General features: G+C 45.7%; 2 protein-coding genes across 2 annotated transcripts in view; both read left to right on the top strand.

Moving 5' to 3' along the window:
• The window catches only part of ndp (norrin cystine knot growth factor NDP), a 15,712-nt gene extending 12,549 nt beyond the window's left edge, over positions 1 to 3,163 (top strand). Inside the window, exon 2 of the mRNA XM_062533427.1 lies at positions 325 to 3,163. Within this exon, the coding sequence (XP_062389411.1) occupies positions 325 to 549 (225 nt within the window). The 3' untranslated portion in view covers positions 550 to 3,163. The remainder of the gene's footprint in view (positions 1 to 324) is intronic.
• Positions 3,164 to 6,195: 3,032 nt separating this feature from the next.
• The window catches only part of mao (monoamine oxidase), a 43,808-nt gene continuing 27,503 nt past the window's right edge, over positions 6,196 to 22,500 (top strand). The window contains exons 1-2 of the mRNA XM_062534289.1: positions 6,196 to 6,277; positions 22,308 to 22,402. Of these exons, the coding sequence (XP_062390273.1) occupies positions 6,229 to 6,277; positions 22,308 to 22,402 (144 nt within the window). The 5' untranslated portion in view covers positions 6,196 to 6,228. The remainder of the gene's footprint in view (positions 6,278 to 22,307; positions 22,403 to 22,500) is intronic.

Here is a 22,500-nt window from a genome sequence, read left to right as displayed (position 1 = left end):
CTTGGGTCTGTAGTTTGTTATTTTCTTCAGGCCTTTCCCATATCATATGTCCTGATATTTCCCATCGGTCCGTAATCTGCCTGCCCTGATATTTCCCATCGGTCCGTAATCTGCCTGCCCTGATATTTCCCATCAGCCTCTGTTCTGCCTGCCCTGATATTTCCCATCAGCCCTGTTCTGCCTGCCCTGATATTTCCCATCAGCCCCTGTTCTGCCTGCCCTGATATTTCCCATCAGCCCCTGTTCTGTCTGCTCTGATATTATTTCCCACCAACCCCAGTTCTGCGTAACCTGATATTTCCCATGTCTCCCCTGCCTCCCCAGATGGTCCTGCTGGCGCGCTGCGAGGGCCACTGCAGCCACACGTCGCGCTCGGACCCGCTCATCTCCTTCAGCTCGGTGCTCAAGCAGCCCTTCAAGAGCACCTGCTTCTGCTGCCGGCCGCACACCTCCAAGCTCAAGGCCGTCCGGCTGCGCTGCTCCGGGGGCACGCGCATCACCGCCACCTACCGCTACATCCTGGCCTGCAGCTGCGAAGAGTGTAGCTGAACAACACACACACACACAAACACACACATAAAGACACACACACACACACACACATAAAGACACACACACACACACACACACATGCAATCACACACACACACACACACACACATGTATACAGAGTTGGGATTCTGCCGTTACACACTATCGACCATTTCCATCCCTATGTAAACACTACCTGCTGTGGACTCTTTCACAGCAGCTGTGACTGTTGCTTGAAGAGAAGCTGTACCTGAATCGCATGACGCTTTGAAAGTCCCGCCAAATTCTTCACTGGCCAGTCTCCACTGTACGTGTACAACAGCACGAGAAAACAAAATGGAGAACTGAGCACACACACACACACACACACACAAAAATATATTATACAGAGTCTCCCTGCTACCATTCCTGTGAGTGTCTCAACATGTAACAAATCTAGAGCATTGCAGAAGAACTCACATCTGAATCTGTGTATAACAATAACCGTCCACAATAACCCTAGGGGGAATGACCTCTCCCCTCATCAGCTTCTGAGCATCCCAGAGAATGGCCTTTGCCAACCAAGAATCCCTAAACATGTGTCCATGTTTCACCATAAATCCTGTCCAGCAATGGGGACAAGAGATGTGACGAAAAGAAGGAGAAGGAGAGGAGGAATATTGAGAAGAAGAGCAGACATCTTGTGAGGAATATACCTGTGGGTAAATAATGACCATAACTGCTTAACCAAAACTGCATGGAGAGCATCTGAATCCAGTTAGCGCTGAACCAGCCAGGCATTAGGACCACTCTAAGTTCCCATCCCAAAACAACAACACTCTTACGACTGTCCAAATGCAACTACAACTGTCCAACTGCAACATGTTCAGCCTGGACCTCTCTGGCTTTCTTTATTTTGTTTTAGCGTGTCATTTTTTTCGCTCCTCTGTGTGTTTATTTTCACCGCTGTACATAGCGGAGTGAGAGAAGCTAGTTTCACGACTCATTAGAGATGGAAACATGGATGGGGCTGTTGCCAGACCTCGTAAAAAGGAGAAGAACGCAAACCACAAACTTTAAAAAAAACAAAAGTTAAGAAGTACTCACACCCACCCACACACACACACACACACCCACACACACACACACACACACACACACACACACGCACGCACCCACCCACACACACACACACAAACACACACACATGCAATAATTAATGCGTGAAGAAATGTTGTGCTGATGAGATGTGTGGAATAGTCTCTGTGCACCTGTGCGCTCTATCGCATTCTAGCTCCTTTGATCCCTGTGTGTGAGCGCATGAGAGAGAGAGACAGAAAGACGGAGAGAAAAGAAAGAGTGCAGAGGGGGAGAGGAGGAGAGATAGAGAGAGAGAGAGAGAGAGAGAGAGAGAGCAAATGAGAGAGCGAGTGAAACTGGCAAAGGGACGGCGTAGCGGTGGGCCCCAGGCAAACTCCACTTGTCAGGTGGGCGGCCGGCCTCTGCCTCTCCCAGCTGGAGCCGTCCCAGGGCGCTCCGCAGAGCGTCCAGCCGGCCGACCGGCCCCTGATGTGGTGACACCGCTCTGGCCTCCTGCCTCTCCAGCTGCGCTGCTCGGGCACTGCGGCCCAGGAGTGTGTGTGTGTGTGTGTGTGTGTGTGTGTGTGTGTGTGTGTGTGTGTGTGTGTGTGTGTGTGTGTGTGTGTGTGTGTGTGTGTGTGTGTGTGTGTGTGTGTGTGTGTGTGTGTGTGTGTGTGTGTGTGTGTGTGTGTGTGCGTGTGTGTGTGTGTGTTCCGGAAAGTTTTGTACTGACTGACTGACTGGCTCTAGACTTAAAGGATTTGGGGATTTTTTTTTTTTTTTCACCTTGAATGTTCAAATCAATTATCCACAATTACTGCCTTGACTCAAGTTATCTCAACAGTGCTGTTGTTTTATTATGATTATTCTTTATCAATAATAGTTATTATTGTTGTTATTACCAGTGTCACTTTTTTGTTATTATTGTAATTATTGTTTCTTTACTTATGGGAGGATTTCAGTGCTTTAGCCTAGAGATTTGTTTCCAGTCCCTGCATGGACTAAGTCTATTCAACTTGATCAGACATAAGATGATCGCCACCGTCACCATTATAGTCATAACCATCCTCATCCACATCTTTGCCAACTCTACAAAATAAACTAGATATCAATGTGTCCCATCCTTTACTGCGGACCTTGGAAGAGAGTGTGACTGTCCACCCTTTGAACTATCACAGAAAAAGTTCAACTTCAAAACGTTTGCTCAAATGAGAGGTGAAATGCTGCAAGGCAAGCCTCAGAGATTTAAATGCGCTGACATAAACGATTTTGTGTAAAACTGACATTTTTAATATTGAATTGGGAGTGACAGCCTCTCCCTCCCTTAATAGTGAATACCACACATGGAATGTGCCACAATTGTAAGATTACATCAAAAGAAAAAATTCCTTTAGGTTCAGATAAGATAAAGGTGCCCCCTTTCACAAACCCCTTTGTTCTCTCTGCCTGAAACCGTACCTCTGGAGATACTGAAAAATCTGCTTGTCCAACAACTGTTTTAATCCAGAATCCCATCTGACATCTGATGGGCTCCACATGTGAATATAATAAACAGTTTCCTTTTGTTTCTAAAGATTGACTGCCTTGTGCTAGCTGTCTTGTTACATGTATTCCGGCTGCTCGATACAATGTGACTTTCAAGGGGGCTATAATTAACTTAATAGCTAATTTGACAGCATGACAGACAGTTCACATAATGCCTGTCAGTGGAGTGCTCAGGGACTTTTACGATGGCCCTGAGACACTTCTAGTCTCTCTCTCTCTCTCTCTCTCACACACACACACACACACACACACACACACATACATACACATACATACACACACACACACACACACACACACACACACACACATACACACACTTGCATACTTCACCAAAAAAGACAGACATACTGAGACGTATCTCTCTTTCTCTCCCTCGTTCACTCTCTCTCTCTCTCTCGCACACACACACACACACACACACACACACACACACACACACACACCGGTATTAGCTGCAAAGAAATGCAGCCATAACAGACCGAATTCCATTTCCATAGGCACCCAGCGAAATGCCACATCAGACGGGGCTTGCGCGGAGCTCTGCTATTATTTTCTCCCGAACATTCCCCCTGTCGACCACATGTGCGCTTTTAATAACCTCTCTGCTGCGTCCATCCCCACAGCATGCACTCTCTCCCTCTCCTAAAAGCAAGTGATAATCGTTACCATTCAACCTGCCATAAAGATGTGGAGGAAAATGTCTTGATAGCACGACTGGGCCATATGTCCTCCGCCTCGTCTGACGGAGACTCATAGGCTTTAGTTTATTGGCCTAGTCAGAGGAGTCTCCGTACTGCCAATTTCCATGACAGCGCTGTTTGTGTGAGGGTCATTATCGGGAGAGGAAGCAGCAAGGTGGGTTCCTGACGCGCCAAGCCGAGATGTCCCAGTGTTTTTAAAACCTCTGTCTTTAAGAAGATGAAGCATTTCGCAGGTGAAGTAAATAAAAAATCCACTTGGAGGGGACGCGTCGCTTGCAGCCTGGCGGCGCTATGAGATTGCGCAGGGGGCTTGGATCTGAGGCGATAATTCAGAAGCACGGCGACTGCAATTTCCTGCCAATCTCCAGAGAGATAAGACATATGCACGGAATAGGGGGAGATGGAGAGAATGGATGGCCTCTGTGTCTTCGCTCTACTACAGCTGAGGCCACATTTCATCACAGGAGAAGTGAATGCTCTGAATTATTTGTGTGTGGTTCACGCTAGTTGTCTGGTCTGGCCAGAGGTCTGTCTGCTTTGGACTGAAACTCGTCCAGACACGCTGTGTGAATAATAGGGCAAATGTGCACCTTACACAAACACATCATATTTTATTACTGGTCTTCATACCTCTATTCGCCACATAGGGTTCAATGGCCAAAATATCCATCACCATAAACTTGAAAATAGGGTCAGACATGGCAAGTGTTCCCTTATAAACAACTAGCCAATGCTATCAGAAATTCCATGTACACATGCAATATGACAATGGGGAAATACGCCTGCTGGGAGTCACTGGGCCTCGAGTATGACCCGCTTCAATATGCCATTGCTTGCGAACTAAAAAGCAACACCACCCTCTGGTGGTCAAAAGATCTATTACCAAAAGAGTCTGCCAGGACCTATTAAACTCAACACACCTGCCACAACCCCAATAAACATAACTGAGGCTTTTAGTGGTATAAGCCTGCTTTCCGCTTGGTCTGGCGTGTGCTTGGTTGACACATCATTTACTAATGGACGCGTTAAAAGATCAGTGTCAGTTTGGCTGAACGGAAACATACTTCGGTGAAGATATGCGACCGTGACACTGCTGAGGAGGGCCTGGCGTGCACGCGCGCCCACACTGTCCCACAGCTATTCTCGGATCTGTCTCTGGGTGAAGTACCCCCTTGTCTGAGAGAAAAGTACGGACACGGACACCCATACGTGCACTCGCACTGTCCCTCGGGGCGGTAAAGGGCAGGGGGATGTGCTAGCGTGGAGTTTTAGTAGCTTATTTGATTAAATGAGATCAACGCAGGATTTGGATTATAGTCAATATGCTCATTATGGATAATGTATACACGCACTCACAGAAGTGTGGCTCGGGGGCACAGAATGCTGACATTTACACTTAAACCAAGCCAATCACTTTTAAATGTATTAGAAAATAGCCTAGGGCAGGTCAGGTTAAACTCCTATCTAAATATTTATAAATATAACTCTTACTTACATCCGAAATGGAACATGGCGCTGTTCATGAGGAGATGCTTGAGGCTCTCAAGAGAGGCAAGGCATTAAGTGCAGGTGTTCGCGTCCTCATAACCCCAATATATTGACCCCGCACTACCGTCATACACCACAAGAGGGCAGACTTTACTTCCAAATGTTTATCTAGGCCTATTACCTTCTCCGACCTATCTGTTTATTTGTCACTGCACAGTCTTCTCAGTTCATAAAATATAGCCTAGAAATGTCAAGCACCGAAATAGGCTACTTACAGGCCGGTTAGTGAAATTTTTGCATGAACGTAAGACTATTACACTTTATAGGCCTAGGCTTAGTAATGTTATTTATTATAAAGGGCTGAAAACATCACTCTATGGTGTAATCGCTTATTTCCATTCAGTGAAGACTGTGTTAAGATATTAAAATGAGTTGTGAGTTTACACAGATAAGCCTACCGTAGCAACAATATTATGATTAAATTGTATGACAAATTAAGTTCATATTAAGCTACAGTTTGGAGTGGGTGTTATTTGATAGGCTACTCCAATGGCAGTCTGCTTACAGATTGGGTTAGTATATCTGAATTAGACGTGGACCTAGTATACACAGCTGTGTGTGTTATTAATTTTACTTGGCTGGTAAAACACAGAGACCAGTTCAATCAGCAGGTGTTTATCAGTGTATGGTTATAGTGACTAGAGGGGGAGGGTGGTGCTTTCTAGGACAGAGTGTAAATCCTCACCGGTAGGCTATTAACATAGATCCATGGTGCGTACGAGGGGGAGGCGGGGCTACCGAGAGGGCCTGACCACGCTTTTATACAGATGCGACCCCGCACTTCTTCCTACCAAGCGAGCGATCGAGCGCCAGCCGGAGAAGTGAAAGACAGAACAGCACCATGTCAGAGAACACATACGACGTGATAGTCATCGGGGGAGGCATTTCAGGTTAGTGAAGCGAAGGTGTTTTTTTCCTCAACTTAATTCACTTCGTTGAAGAACAAGTGAGTCAGGTAATTAATTAAGATATTTTGTAACATTCTAATAACTATGATATTATGAGTAACTATTGCTCTAGCTCATATTTTACTAACCGAGCGTCAGCTCTCACGGTTATCGACTGTTGGTGGCACTATCAGCTGCTGTTGCGCTTACAAGAATATTTTCATAAAACAACCTCATATCATGAAAATACATAAATACCATGCGGATGATTAACAATTCGCCACCAATGTCAGTATAGTCGGTCTTTAACGCACTTAATAAGCAGTTAAGTGTGTAAAGGGTGTTCTCTCACTCATCGTCTCTTCCGTGAATTCACGTCTCACAGTCGCATGTCGCCGAGGAGTGTCCGTTAAGTAATATCGCACAGGTTGCCATGTCGCCCTGTCGTAAATGAGAGGGACACAGAGAGCCAGGATAGCTATCCAAGAAATGAGAGTGCAGCTGACGTGTGATTCTAATAGTTCCTGGGTTTCAATTACACTTTTGCTGCCAGCTGCAGGATACGGTAGCCTGTTGTAAATGCATGTTCATCGTGCAATAATTTTAAGAGCTCAATTATCATTTGTATTGTACCGTAAATCATCCGAAATCTGTGGACTTGTCATGATGCTATTGATTTTGGTGGTAACAAAACGCTCAACTATGACGAGTTTTTTTGGACTTTTTGTATAGGCAAAGTCTCTGTGCAATTATGATGAACGTGCCATATTTTGCCAGTTTATTGTGAAGGCTTGCTCTTGACCTGCCATCCTGTATGAGGGATCAGTGTATCTGGTCTGTGAGCTCAGCTGTCCCTGACAGAAACTGTAACAGAGAGCCACAGTTTGATCGACTCGTTTTTAGACAGTGTTTAGAATGATGATGTCTCTGTCCTTTTTAAGTAGCCAACCAGTCCAACAGAGAAGGATAAAGTAAAGTATAACAATACTAAGGCAGATCAGGACTAGGTCTAATCTAGTCTAGGTCTGCTGTCCAGAGAGGTATAGGTGGAGGACCATCATATAGTAACACTGGTTAGACTGGCAGGTGGCTACAGAACCCTGGTGGCACTATAGGTAGATTTGGACCACCCAGCTAAGACTTGTTGCATAAGCAGCAGGTGGGTAGCTTGGTGAGCATGCAGACCGTCTCAATTAGAATTGAGAGTGGGTATGAAAAAGGTTAATTGACTTACAGCAGGGGCGTAACTAGCAGTGAAATTAAACTCTTACCAAATTGTTTCAGAAGTGCAGCAGTCTTGTAAACAAAGGTTTTAAGTGCAGTTGTTTACTCAATTCCAAAGAAATACATGGCCTCTTAGCCAGACAGTCTTGAAAAGCACATCCCAAATGTGGCATAGGTTTGTATATAGTATTCCCAGTCTAGCAGGTGGTTGGAAGATCCTGGTAAAACCAGGCACAGGCAGGTGCTTGGAGGCAATACTGGTTGGATAGGCATGTGATTGAGGGATCCTGATGCTCATTGCATGCATGCTGTTGGCAGACTGGTAAGACTGCTAGCTGGAAAGAGCTGAGAAGAAGGTGAGATAGCGTTTTGCTCTAACGAAGTACTGTACTAGCAAACATATGCAAAAGCTCTGTTTGCCTCTTGCCGAGAACACAACTCTCTGAACATGGACATATTTCACACACGTTTGGGTTTGAATCACCGAATGTCTTCTCTAAGCCCATTTGTTTTGGTACCTTCCATCCACTGATTAAGCTCTTTGGTGTAAGATTGGTTGAAAGTCAGTATATTTACTCTTCAGGTACATACAGTAGGCTACACAGTGATTACAGATGATGAAAGGATAAACCTTCTGAATGAGTAGCACACAGAGATTGCACTTCCCCAATGTTTTTTCGTTGGCATTGCTCTCCTAAATTTGCCATGGTCCAGATGTCTCAGCGATACAGGGGCTTCTCCGCCAAAATCAGAGATTACCGGAATGGGATAGACAGGCCATGTGAAATCATGCAATTTAGAATTGATGTGTTGTACATGCACACAATCCCATGACACCAATCATGTCCACTTCAGCTGTCGTGGACTTGGTGAATGCATCGCTGTTTGTCCATGTGTCAGGTAATTGGCTGACTGAAGTGTGAACGCTCATGTCAAAATGGATTTTACATGTCAAATTGGCCCCTGGATACTGTGAACAATCAATATGTTATTGGTTCAATTACTTTGTTGATGCTGGTATGTCTGTTTGAGGGCTTATGCACTTTTTTTGCTTGACCTACATGTTACACGAAAGCTTTCACTGCCCATCTATTCTGTCTTTATATCACTACTCTGTTTTAGTACTGTATGCTATTTCCACTGTAAATACTCGTGTGGTGAAAGCCAGGACAAAGACAGGAAGACGTTAGAAAGTCATCACCTTCCATGTGTTCCAGCTCTGCTGATCTTGGCATCTTAAAACAAACAGTAGCGTGATATCCCTGTCCTGGTTTTTGAAAGAAAACACAGTTATGAGTAAGATGAGGCTGAAGGAGTGACTATATCTCCCAGGCATATGAACGATGCTCAAGCGCTTGCATAATGGCTGAATAAATGTCATGAAACAAACACACTGTTCCGTCGAGCATCTTATTTGACAGATCCTGCTTGCTATCTGTAGGTTTTAAAAATACATTATATTTCAGATATACTGTGGCCATCATACTGAATCAGATTTTGATCACGTGCTGTACACAGTGTGATCATATTAGCCCCACAGGTCTGTGATTCATGTCAATGTGTCTGCTAGCCCAGGAGGACAGGGGCTGTGGTTTCTAGAGGGTAGCTGCAGATTCGCACCCAGTCGTCAGCCAACATTTATTCTGGTCCTCCGACCACATGTGCTAAATCACGTCGGGCCGCGCTGTCACTAAATGGCTCATTTTCGCCGTGTGCCCTTTTTAAAAAGCCAAATCCAGGGTCCTTTGTTTTAATGAAAGCTCTGTAATTTGGAATGGGGAGAGATTTGCTATCTCGCTAGTGGGTTTCTCTGCTAATGGCCCATAAGCCCTTGTAAATTCAATTGTTATCTGTGTGGTCCCGGTGGACTCGTAGCCTGGGGAGGCTACACTTTCACACAAGTGCTAAGCCATTCTGACAGCTCTTTTTTTTAAACACAGACATACACCCCCCCCCACACACACACACACACACACACACACACACTCACACTCTCTCTCTCTCTCTTTTTCTCTCTGTCTCGTACTCTCTCTCGCTTTCTCTCTCTTGCAGACATGCACATACACACACACACACACACACACACACACACACACCTTCAGGGCCAAAGAGTGAATAGCAGAGAGGTGGTTGTGGGGTGGCTACGCCCTGTGAACCACCGCAGTCCTCAGGCTGATAGAGACAAAGAAGAAAGACTGTAGAGAGAGCAGAGAGGAGAAGAATAAAGAGAGAGAGAGAGAGAGAGAGATAAAAGAAATAGCTATTTGCACCTTAACTCTTGTGCAACAAGTTCCTGACTACTTCGATAACAAGTGCACGTAGCTGTCTCCACAACTTATTTATAGATTTGGAAAATGTAAACAGGATATGCCACTTAGAAGGCCACCACGGCCTGAGTGAAGGACGAGGAGTGAATCCATCTTCAGTTAATGAATATCAGTCAAACACAATCAGTCCACATGCGCTGTACATACATAAAGAAGACATCCATTTTATCTGGGCAACTACAGAATCTAATCAAAAATACAGTGGTCGTACAATTACAATTTCTTACCATGCGCCATGAAGAACATTTGTTTTTTAATTATATTCCAGTGTTCAGTGTTCAAGTGAACCAGTAGTCTAGTATTAGCATCAGTATTAATTACAGTAGAAATGTGTCCCGAACACTCAGCGCAGCTTATCATATGACGGAGCGGGCTGATCGTGGGCCCCGGGTCAGTGGAGCTGGGAATTCCACGACTAATTGTGGAGCCCGTCCGTCCGCTGACCCAGGCGTTTCCTGATGGGTGTGTGTGTGTGTACGTGTGTGTGTGTGTGTGTGTGTGTGTGTGTGTGTGTGTGTGTGTATGTGTGTGTGTGTGTGTGAGAGAGAGAGTGTCCCATTCCTGCTGAGGAGCCCTGGTATTCCAGCCCCTGGAGCAGAGCCAGGAAAAACAAGCCGGCGCTCGCAGACGGAGGGGAGGAGAAGAGGATGGGAGGCATCGCTGACGTTTAGCGTTCAGTGTGCAGAGGGCTCTCCGCATGTCCCCCGCTGCTCGTTACTTTAGAGGTGTGTGTGTGTGTGTGTGTGTGTGTGTGTGTGCTGTATACGTGTGTGTGTGGTGTGTGTGTGGAGGGGCGCGGGGGCAGTGTCAGGTCACTATGCTTGAGTCTGACCTGAGTATAGTAACTACTGTAAATAATGTCACTCATTCAAACACATGGCTGTAGTTTAACCCTCAATATTTGACACAGTTTTTTTTGCAGCCTTCATTTCATTCAGGATTTGCACATATAACTTGTGTAACTCTTTATTGGAAGGATTCTTTGCTTTGCCCGCTGTTGCAAGAGGCAAAACGGAGCAATTAAATGTAATTAAATTTATTGCAATACAGAGATGATCTGTACACATCACGCTATCTGATACGGAATACTGTGTGTCAGTGCTTTTATGGCTGACTGTGTGACTTAGATGTCAATTCTATTTCCTGGTTACATGACTAGGCAAGGTTGTGACAGTGCCTAAGGTAATTCAATTAGGTCTTCTCTGACAGACATTTATTATTGAAACATTATTAAAATGTTCCATGATCCTTACAGCACCTTGTCTCAGTGGGTTCCTGTCATGTGACTGGTGTGTGCTTACTCAGATATGGGAAAGACCTGGTCTGTGCAGGGTGCAGAACCCCCTGGAAATGGGGTGCGTGAAATTGTCTGCTCTCAAAGTGGTACGGCTAAATTTAACGCCATGTGTCCTAGTTCTGTACGCGTAATGCATGTCCTAAACTTAAACTCATCTCTGTGTGGTGTTAGACTGGGTGCATTTCCCTGTTTTGTACAGATCCTGTGATACAGTATTAGAGTATTCCAGGTACTGTGTTCCCAGCTGATCAAACAGCAGGAAAGGACCCTTGGAAGACTATTACTGCCATCATCAGATATCATTCTAGATGTATTTGTTTTTGTATGGGCAAACTGTGAACAAAAAAAACCCATTTGTGGTTTCAGCTAACAGCCACAGCTGTGAAAGTCTCATGGTTGCCACATTAACCGTAAATTGATTTGGAGAGTTTCATACTGACAGCAATTATTTCTGTCCTTTTGTGATGAAGTTTTCCGTGTTCCACGCTAGTGCCATTTGGAGCTGATGTCATGGAACAGACAGAGGCATAGGGTTTAGGAGACCGGCGAAAACACAGCCATTGGAGCAAACACCTCCCTACAGAATGTGCTGTTTAGTCAGAAGTCCGCTGTGTGAAAAGACATGATGTGTTTGTAAGAGAGTCTGTAGTTATTTATAGTTATTTCAGTGGCTCGTTGAAAGTAACCTACTTAGTAAACATCCGATATATATATTCGTCTCTTACACACAGCGGTGCCGACACCGATAGCATGATTATGTGACAGGGGAGAAGGCCAAGTGCCGGGGCTCATCAGAGGCTGGTGATGGGTTTTGACTCGCTGACACGCTGACAAGGGCTGTTCCGCTGTGCTTGTGTCACGATGGAGAATAGAAGCTGTCCTCCTCCTCCTCCTCCTCTCTTGTGCAACCTTAGATAATAACCGACCTCACTGTCATCGCCACCATCGCTCTTCTCACACAGACACCTCTGGAAAATCCTTAGAAATACACCACTAAATCTGAGTGCAAACAGAGCAGCCTGTTTTATGTGTTCCCGTGTTAGGCTCCTGGGTATTACTTGTGGATTGCATATGATTATGTTATGTTGACTGTTGATTTTACATCCAGTCAATACAGCAGATCACCATCACCATGTCTCTCACATAGACGCCTCTGGAAATCCTTAGAGGAGCATCTGAAGTCAGAGTGCTTTTTTTTGTTGTCGTTGACAGCTGAAGGCTACTCACTGATTACGTGCTGTTTATGTTGTGCTGAATAATGATTTCCTGTCAATAAAAAATTAGCCACCCTTGGGGTTGTATCTTATTACACAGCCGATGGCTCGTGTATGGCCACTTGATGTATCATCTTTCTCTGGCTTTTTGTGTTGTCATTCTTTCTCGTCGTCTGCCAGACGAGTGGCAATAGTGTTGTTTGCTCAGACAGAGTAGAAACCTCTGGGGAGCGTGAGACGGGGGAAATGCAGTCGCTGTCTTTTAAACGCCTGTCTGTCAGATCAATAGTCTTGTTTTGGAGCAATTTCAGCAACAGCTTCTTGTCATTTAGCTGCAAATGGATTTTTTTTTTGAGACAACAACCCGTGAGTTTCAAAACAGCAAATTATTTCACACCTGTCACATCGGGAAGTCAGGAACAATGTATCATGCCTTTAGGAGACATAAACAGCCTTGTTAAAACATTACAACATTTCAAACCAGTCAGACTAAGGCTAGGAATATTCTTGCTCTTACACCAATGCGTTGCAGCGTTTATGCATCTGCAACAGGTATTACTGACTTTTGTCATTACAGATTTTACTGTATGTGCTCATAACTTATTCCTTATCGAACACACCCATTTGGTTTCCCTGACTCATTTACTGTATGTTTAGCAACCATGTTCATTTACGGTAAAAGAATGATGTACTCTATGTAGAATTTGTGTGGGACATTTGCACATTGCTCAGCCCTATCCCTTCAAGGTGTAGTCTCATTCTCCTTTCCTCCCCCTCTCTCTCTCTCTCTCTCTCTCTCTCTCTCTCTCCTTCCCTCCCTCCCTCTGATGGCTTGATTCATCATGAGGACAGGCCTCGGTAGAAGGGGACTGCTTAATTGGCACGATGGATAAGTGGCAAAAGATAACAGATTAGGATCCTGAGCCCCGAGGCTCCCGGAGGCCAGTTGGCACACTTAAAGGTGTTCTCTGTCAACTCCAATTTGGGCCAGAGGGTGGGTGGGTGGGTTGGGCGCTAGGGCCAACGATGCAGAGATGTGGTAATGCAATTTAGTCATTATCAGCCGATTGACAGGGAGAGAGAGGGAGCCAGATGGGGGACAGGCTTGCGAAACTGATTGGGTTTGAACTTCGAGCTGATATTAGATTTCGACACCGTTTTGCAAGGGCACCCGTAATGGCCTGCTGGCATACACAAAAACGGCGACGATCAGACGTCGTTAACTGCTGCTCATTTTCGCGTGACATTCATCACTTGATGGGCTTCACGGGGAGAATGGTCCATTATCTAGCCCCCTACCCACCTACTGCCACTGTAAACAAACAGCGATGCAGGCCAGTGTTTAGAGACGGAGAGAGAGAGAGAGAGAGAGAGAAGAGGGGGGAGAGAGAGTGCTGTGTGTGTGGCTCTGCCTGTTCCATACGCTGGCCCTGTGAAGACAATATGGTCAGTTCCCAGCCACTGCACCCAAGCAAATATCAGCAAGGCGGCGGGCGGGCGGGCATGACAGCTCTTCACAAATGGCTTTTGTCCCTCTCAGGTTCCCCATTATCAGAGCACTGCGGTGCTCGTTTGAGGGGCATTGACCCACGCCTGGCCGGGCCTGATCCTGCTCATTGAGAGGCAGTGGCATGATTGCTTTGGGGGCGAGTGAGAGGACATTGTGTGGATTTAGTGGGGGGGTTGTTTGCATTACAGCAAACTATATCAGTTGTCAGTAGCTTAAACAGATGAAATAACAGTGTGTGTGTTTTTTTCACGTCAGAGAGACAGATATCATATGTCTCACAGTCTGTGTGCTGTTTTCTTTCTCCTCCTCCACTCCAGTTCTCTCTCCTCCTCTCCACACCCCACCCCCCCACACACCTTTCTCTGCTGTCTTGGCTCTTTCCTCATCTGCTTTCTTGCTTTCTCCCTCCCTCCCTCTCTCTCTCTCTCTCACACTCTCCTCTACTCCTCTCCTCTTCTCTCTCTCATCTCTCTTTCTCAGTCTCTTTCTCTCTCATCTCCTCTCCTCCTTTCTCTCCTCCTCTCTCTATTTCTCAGTCTCTTTCTCTCTCATCTCCTCTCCTCCTCTCCCTCCTCTCCTCTCCTCTCTCTCTTTTTCTCAGTCTCTTTCTCTCTCATCTCCTCTCCTCCTCTCTCTCCTCTCCTCTCTCTCTCTCTCTCTCTCAGTCTCTTTCTCTCTCATCTCCTCTCCTCCTCTCTCTCCTCTCCTTTTTTACTTGACAGCACATCTTAAGCCGTCCGCAGTATCCCACTGCAGAGGGCTTCAGTAAGCTTCTTGCAGGCAGGTCCTTTCAGGTCACCACACTAGACTCCCACTCCCTGCAGCACACCATCCATCAGGTGAAAGAAGATCTGTCTTCGACTGAGCGCTCGATCATTAAAGTCAGACTGGCTTTTAGAAATATCTCCTGGCTCACAATTTGTGGTTTGCTGCAAGTAGTCTCGCTGGTTATTGTGTTGTTTTGAATTAGCCTGAATGTCATGCTCAATAGGATGTTTGTTCTCCTACTGCCTGACCAGAGAGCTGTAATTGGACAACAATTGCTGCATTTGCCCCCCCCCCCCCCCCCCCCCCCCCCCTGCCCAAGTGGTCGCATCTTTACATTTGCAGTTGCCAGGGAAACCTTTGCTGTCCCTTGTCAATCCGATTTGCCAGCCGATTGTTCCTGTGTCTTGACATTAGCAGGGATAAAGGGAGGGAAGCCAGATATGAGGATTACTGAGTTAGTTCTTGTGTCACACTGATCAGCAAACTGGAGAGTTATCCCCCTGAGGTTACAGAAGCAGAGAAATACTAAATCACTACTTCAATGCTGTGTTCAAGATACATAGGCTTAGGATACAAGTAAACAAGTATTATGCTGAGGGTTTGTTTTCCTAAGACCAATATGGATGCAGAACACACTCATTAAAACAAATACCCATGTGAAACTGGGTTGCTGTCTGGATATGTGGGCCTATATGTGTTTTTAGTGTCTGTGTGAAGTTGTTTCATTGTTTCGTTCACAAGCTTTGAGGTTTGGAAAAGACACAACTCTTGAGAACGGGGACCATATGTAGGCCAATGCCTGCGATTTTTCGACGAGGATTCAGAATAAGTGGGGGAAGGGAATGGTGACAGAGAGACAGAGTGAGAAAAAAGAGAGAGAGAGAGAGAGTGAGAGAAAGAGCAAAAGAGAGAGCTCCAGGGGTATGACTTTGATCTGGGAGAGTTTTCCTTCAAAGGCTCCTTGACCTTTTCCTCAGTGGACTGACACTCCCTATGGGGTTGGCCTCTCGCTCCACCATGCTTCGCCCGCATGCTACAGGAACACGCTGCGCATATGTGTTAGCCTCCTACAGATAGCAGTCCAGACCGGCTCACATGCATGTTCACCTCTAACACTTCCTTGTCGTATTTAACTATTTGAGGGCTATCGTCACCAGCGGTGTGATTATCGTCGGTCTTCATACTTTCATACTGGTTTGAAATGGAGTCCATGAACGCTGTACAAATTGAGTATGTTATGCTCTACGGTACCACAAGTTGACGAATAGGTTGATATGAACATTTGTCACACATGTAGTGAACATGAAATTGATAAGATCTGGCTTGAACATCTGTTGCACATCTTCAAATGCTACGATGCAATCAGTTGAACTTGAGTTTTGCTCTCTTTGCCATTGTGACTATCGATACATTTCCAATAATATTGTTATTATGTAGTAATAAGATACCTGTCTTTGAGTCAATGTAGCTCATGCTTCCATACTGTAAGAGGCATCTGTGCAGATCATGAATCATGCTACGGAGCAAATGGCAGGTAGGATTTAGCAAGACTTCTCCAGTTTGTGGCCAGATACACCTCACTTAGCCAAGACTGCTGGCCCATCTTTTGGATAACACCATGGGAGACATCTAGAGGCTTATTTGTCTGAGACAGATTATTTGTCATGGTATGTTTCAGGCCTAGTGAGGCTCAAGGTTTATACAAATCAGTTGGGCTATCTTCCGTTTAGCCCTTTATCTCACAAAAGCAGACAATCTTAATTCTTACTTTCTCTATTCAGAGCCAATGAGAACGCTAGTTCACTGCAGAATTTGCTGTGAGGCAACCAGGTCCTTTGAGGTCATGCGTGTAGATTTTTTGCGGTGTTTGATATTGTGTATTCAGACCCCAAGCCAAAGCAAAAGAAATAAGTAGACAGTTGAACTCACTTCAAAGAGTGAAGTTTGTTCCCACTGAGCCTAGAACCTTTAGCTTTGCTCACTTAGCTTTTGCATTATTTCCCTCCAAACCCGCCTGACTTCAAAGAGAATGTCAAAATGGCGCTTTTGAAGTCTAAGAGAAAAGTGCTGAATTACTCTACTTCATTCAACCATTTTAAGTTAGAAAAAATAGAGGCGGCGATTTGTTTTGTCAAACAAAGAGTCTCTCTCTCTCTCTCTGTGGCGACCGCCTTTGGCATAAACAGCGGGCAAATCCAATATCTGTTTTTCTCTTTCGTAACTCTGTGACCTTTTCTCTGCGAGCGTCCTAGGCAGCCCTGTTGTTATAGCACTCTGCGAGGAGCCCCCATCGCTGTTTTAAAACCAAAAAAGACCCTGTGGCTCGGGTCGGAACTCCTAAAACTAATATGTGTTCTGGTGGCGGTCCAGCTTAGATGTGCCGTAAAATGACTTAAGACTGAGGCTGGATTTGCGCAGATGTGGTCTGTTGTTGATGGATTCCCACTCTGGGTTTTCTTTGGGGAAGAACAAGCAGGCCTCTGTCTCTCCCGAGCGCGCGCCGCACACACACACTGTCTTGAGATAAACTTGTGTCAGACTGTGTAAACGAATGGGTGACATCATGCCCGAGGTCTTGCTAACGACACGCTAACGATGCCAGAGATATGCGTGGCGGGACAGCGCTGATGTATTTCGCTGCAGAAATTCATTTACTATTACGCACAGCTCTCCATAGCGAGCAATTTTGAAAGTGTTATTATTGCGAATCCCCCGTGTAAATATAAAGTCCTTACAAGTCGGTGGTGCTGCATTTTTTCCTGACTGTGCTCACTCTGTGGACTCTCTCTCTCTCTCTCTCTCTCTCTCTCTCTCTCGCTCTCTCTCTCACACACAAACTCACAAACATATAGTACTCACACTCTCTCACTCTCTCTTTTCCTCTGAGTTTCTCACACATTCACTCATGCACTTTCTCTGTCCCCCTCTCTCTCTCTTTCTCTCTCTCTCTCTCTCTGTCTCTCTCTCTCTCTCACACACACACACACACATACACATCGCAAGGATACTCATACACATTCAGACATACATTTGAGTTCCATTCTAAGAATGCTCTTTCCAAGCAGCGGTACTCATGTGGACACTTCATAATCCCCATGCTGTGGGAGACCCTGAGATCTGGGGGATTTTGTGTTTTATGTGTGTGTGTGTGTGTGTGTGTGTGTGTGTGTGTGTGTGTGTGTGTGTGTGTGTGTGTGTGTGTGTGTGTGTGTGTGTGTGTGTGTGTGTGTGTGTGTGTGTGTGTGTGTGTGTGTGTGTGTGTGTGTGTGTGTGTGTGTGTGTCTGTGTGTCTGTGTGTGTGAGAATGTGTGCACGTGAATGTTTGAGTGTGCATGTGTGAGAATGTGTGTGTGCACGTGAGTGTCTGAGTGTGTGTGTGTGTGTGTGAGAGAGAGAGAGAGAGAGAGAGAGAGAGAAAGGGAAAGGAATTATGAGAAAATGGTTGAATTATGGAGTGTGTGACTGTGACATATCCTCATTAAAAACAATTTGAAATTCTCTGCTGACTTGACAAGAACACTGTAGTCACTCAGTCTGCCATTTGATTCACAGACCACCTGACACAGCCAAGTCTTGTGTCTGTTTCTCAGTTCTGTGTGTCCCTTCCGAGCTCCCTGCTTTCACCTCGTCGGGATACATTGGGAGGGTTCACAGTTGACCAGAGGGGTTTTGAAGCAAGGCTGTTTACTGTGAGCTGAAAGAGGCCATGGTGTCGCTGTCTGTATTCATTCTTTGCTGCACCCTCCAGCAGCCTGAACTGTGAAATTGCAGCCCCTCTCTCTCTCCCTCGTCCACAGCCCCTCCCCACTACCTTGGTAATAACACAGTAACAACCACGATGACCTGACAATGCACCGATTCAAACTTTTTCAGTTTCAATACCGATACCAATGCCTGGTATCGGTATTTGCGTATCGGTCGATACTCGATACCGATCCGATACCATTGCTGAATTTATCATCTCTACACCTCACCATGTGGAAGCGACTAAAGTCATCTGGCATTTTACAGTAATATCGGACCGGTTAGGTCAAGTTGGGTCACACTCCCAAAAACCCCCACTGGCCCCTACTGGGAGGAGGCTGCTGGAGCAGGGTGATGATATTTAGTGTCCCACTCCTGCTCCACCCCTGGGCTCCTGCCTCTCTTGTTTTTACTGACAGGCGTGTCTCTCTCTCGTTCCTACCTCAGAGGAGTTTAACGGGCCGTCATGACTGTTTACACAACAGGCGCGATGACGGCGTGCAGACCGCACGGCCTGCACCTTGGTGAGAACGAAGCACACGAGAGGCACATTAAAAACATGGTCTCAGGGTGATGCAGCTGATGTGCTGTGTCCATACGTGTGGAAACGTTGAGGAGATTCTCTGGCCAGATGTTGAGTAGAGGTCTGGAGCAACGTGACACTTATTTCATGTGTTGTTTGGACCAGAGCAGTGTAGGGCCTATTTGACATCCACGGTAGAACAAAGGGTCCATGCTAGTCCCTGATAGACTCCATCTCCGCTAAGAATCTTGGGAAACGGAATCTTGAGGATTCTTTGGAATTAGAGGCAGGATTGGTCAATACACTTGGCAATGCTATAAAAGACAGCTGGAGTGATGTGAAATGATCCAGTCGACGTTAGAACAAACATGCAACCTCATAGCGTGATTAAACAGACTTACTAGAGGTTGGGAGAGCTTGATCTTAAACAGATAAAACTTGGTACATTCTCAGAGAGAGAGAGAGAGAGAGGGAGAAAGATAGAGAGAGAGAGAGAGAGAGAAGGAGAAAGATAGAGAGAGAGAAAGAGAGAGAGCACGCTCAGCATTTGGGAAGGAAATGTCTGATCTTATCCCAGTACCAGGGAGTAGTAGCACAGCTAATCCACGCATGACAAAAGCCTCCTGTCATCATCTTATCACTGCTGCGTTTAGGCCAGGAGTTCTCCCAGAACGCTCAGGCATTCCAACCCCCGCTCCCCCCCTTTGGTCCGCTTCCCCTGCTGGTCATCATGGGACACACACCGCAGATGTTTATGTAGTCTGATACACCAGTCATAAAGCATTGTCGGAGAAAGCACGCTGTTGGTCGGACACAAAGAATACCCGAAAAAAAGAGCATCGATTTTATTTATCTACCCAACCTGTGGGACAATTTCTTTTCTCTCTCTCTCTCTCTTGTTTCTCTCTCGTTTCTCTCTCTCTTTCTCTCTATCTATTCTCTGTCTTTAGGTTCTCTCTCTTTCGCTCTCTCTCCTTCTCTCTCTCTCTCCGAGTGTGTTCCTGGTGCTGGAATAAAAGTTCCTGTTTATAGGATGACTCTATGTTCACAGTGTCAGCGGTCTGGTCCCTGTCCAGGCCAGCCGTCGTGAAACACGAGACAGGACACTAAAAGTTTTACGCTTAAAGCACTGAGCCAAATAAATGCATACGTACCCTCCTGACAGGGTAATAAGAAGTTACTACGCACTGCAGAGATTGAGAGAAAGAGAGTGAGTGGGAGATTGAGAGAAAGAGACAGTGCCAGAGAGGTGGAGGAGAGAGAGAAAGAGAGAGAGTGAGTGAGTGGGAGAATGAGAGGAATAGACAGGGCCAGAGAGGTGGAGGAGAGAGAGCGAGTGAGAGAGAAAAGAGAGAGAGAAAAATGTCCCACAGATTGGGCAGATTAATGAAATGGGTGCTGTGTTCTTGGGGTTTTCTTTGTTGAACACTAAATTCCTCTGTTCTGCCCTGGCCTCCGCGGTCCCCTTACTCAGCACATTCACTCTGCCGCCCCATGCTGCCCCATGTTGCCCCATGTTGCCCGATACAGCCCCATTCCGCCTTCCATAACCCCTCCATCTCCTGTCTCCCACGGTGGAGCCTGACGCAATATCACCAGCAGCTCCAGTTTGATATGAAACACGCACTTCAACCAGAACATGTGTGCTCAGATTTCACTGATTATCCTCTCAGGAAATCTTTTGGCCAAAAACAAACGTGGACATTGTTTAGACATGGAAAACATGCTCGTGTAGACTCCCGACAGACAGGGTCAGACTAGCTAGCAGCCTGAATCACATGATTGTGTGATGTGTGTGTGTGTGTGTTTCGCTTCCTCAGAATGGCCTCTCTCACACTCAGAGAGGAAACCCCTGTCTGTGCCCTGAGCTATGAGACTTCCCACCACTGACCCTCTAGAGAGCAGAGTGACAGACGAAATGCACGTCTGAAAGTGTGTTTTTAAGAAGTGTTCACTAGCGTGATCACACATGCATGATTCACTATCCCTGTCACTATCGCCGTCTTTTAAGTCGGAATTAAGCATCAGGAGGCGCCCCTTTTCTAGCAGGCCTTGTATGTTGCTTGTATTTGTCCAATTGTCTAGTTTACCTTTTTCACCCCTAAAATTCAGTTTGTTGTCGTCTGAAACGGAGTTGTGTAGAGAGCTCTGCCGACTGCTGTCACAAAAACTGCCGAGTCATAGGTCTCCTCCGGACTTGAGTGACAGAAGGGTTGTGTCCTCTGGAGGCTCAGTGGGGAACTCACACTGGTGTGTTGCAATCCCTCCCCCATAAAGATGGGCTATCTCCACGCTGTCTCTAGGTCAGCGCTTCTGAAAGTGAGAACTGAGAAAGCATGAGTAGACTAATTTGATGTTCACCAATGCAAGAGTGTATTGGAGAATTTAAAAAGAGGGAGATTGACAGTCAATGTTTGATGTGCAGCATATCATTGTGTAGCATTATTGCAGTGCCACCCGTATTTATTGGATGGTATTCATGGTAAGCTATATGTGGCACTTCATTGTATACCTGTATTGTAAGGTGTAAATACGTAAATAACTAGATAGAATGAAATTCATTCTGTATGAATATATATATGAATATTTGGTCTTATACTTATATAATATATATTATACTATATATATAATTATGGAGTGACTTCCCATTCAGACTAAATCATGGCATCAGCATGTCATGTTTTATGAGGCATCGGTTCATTCCAGGTCATGAATAAGTGAACTTTGACCCTGCCGGGGTGTAAAACAATGTAAAAGAACAGGATATGCATTTATCAGTGAGGTTAATCATTAATTACCCTACTCTCTCTGCTTTGCTCTGGTGTGGGCATACAGTAGTACATTACTTCTAAGAAAACCGGATTTATCAGCAAACCTGTCAAATTATATGATATGCCTCTTAAAATGCACATGGAGCGCAAACATTGTGAAACAGAAGACTGGGAGTAATGTGATGAAATTGGCCATGCCTCCAGCATTACGCTTATTCCCATACTAACTTATTCCCAGACTAACTTAGTCCCAGAGTAAATTAATTCTTAGACTAACTTATTCCCAGACTAACTTATTCCCAGACTAAATCATGCCATTTGCTCCAGCATCTGGTATCAGCCCACATCCTACCTCCCATCTTCCTTGGTTAGGAATACAGCATGGGTGTGCGTGCGCATGGATCCTTATGGACTCCTGCCTGCACAGTCGCTCCTGCGTGACCACGGTGTACCCCTTTGTGACCCCAGCTAGAGACTCGCCAAACACACTTTCTGCCAAGGCAATTTTGGGACACGAACTCGGACAATGTCATTTGTTTAACAACGTTGAAAAAGTGCAATGTCATTTGTTTACAGATGTCGTTAATCTCTCTGTTTCTCTCTCTCTCTCTTTTTCTCTCTCTCCTCTCCCTTCCTCTCTCTCTCTCTCTCTCAGGTCTGTCAGCAGCCAAGCTGTTGAAGGAGCAGGGCCTGAGTCCTGTAGTGCTGGAGGCCAGAGACAGAGTTGGGGGCAGGACCTTCACCGAGAGGGTAAGATGGCCACCACACGACAAGCCACACACAGGACAACACTCACTCCTCCTTACTCCTTATCCACAGCACTTAATGGCTCATAATATAGAATACAC

This window comes from Sardina pilchardus, chromosome 4 (genome assembly GCF_963854185.1).
Source record: "Sardina pilchardus chromosome 4, fSarPil1.1, whole genome shotgun sequence".
Lineage (NCBI taxonomy): Eukaryota > Metazoa > Chordata > Actinopteri > Clupeiformes > Clupeidae > Sardina > Sardina pilchardus.
Note: the sequence above shows the minus strand (reverse complement) of the source record. Positions and strands in the feature narration are given on the sequence as shown.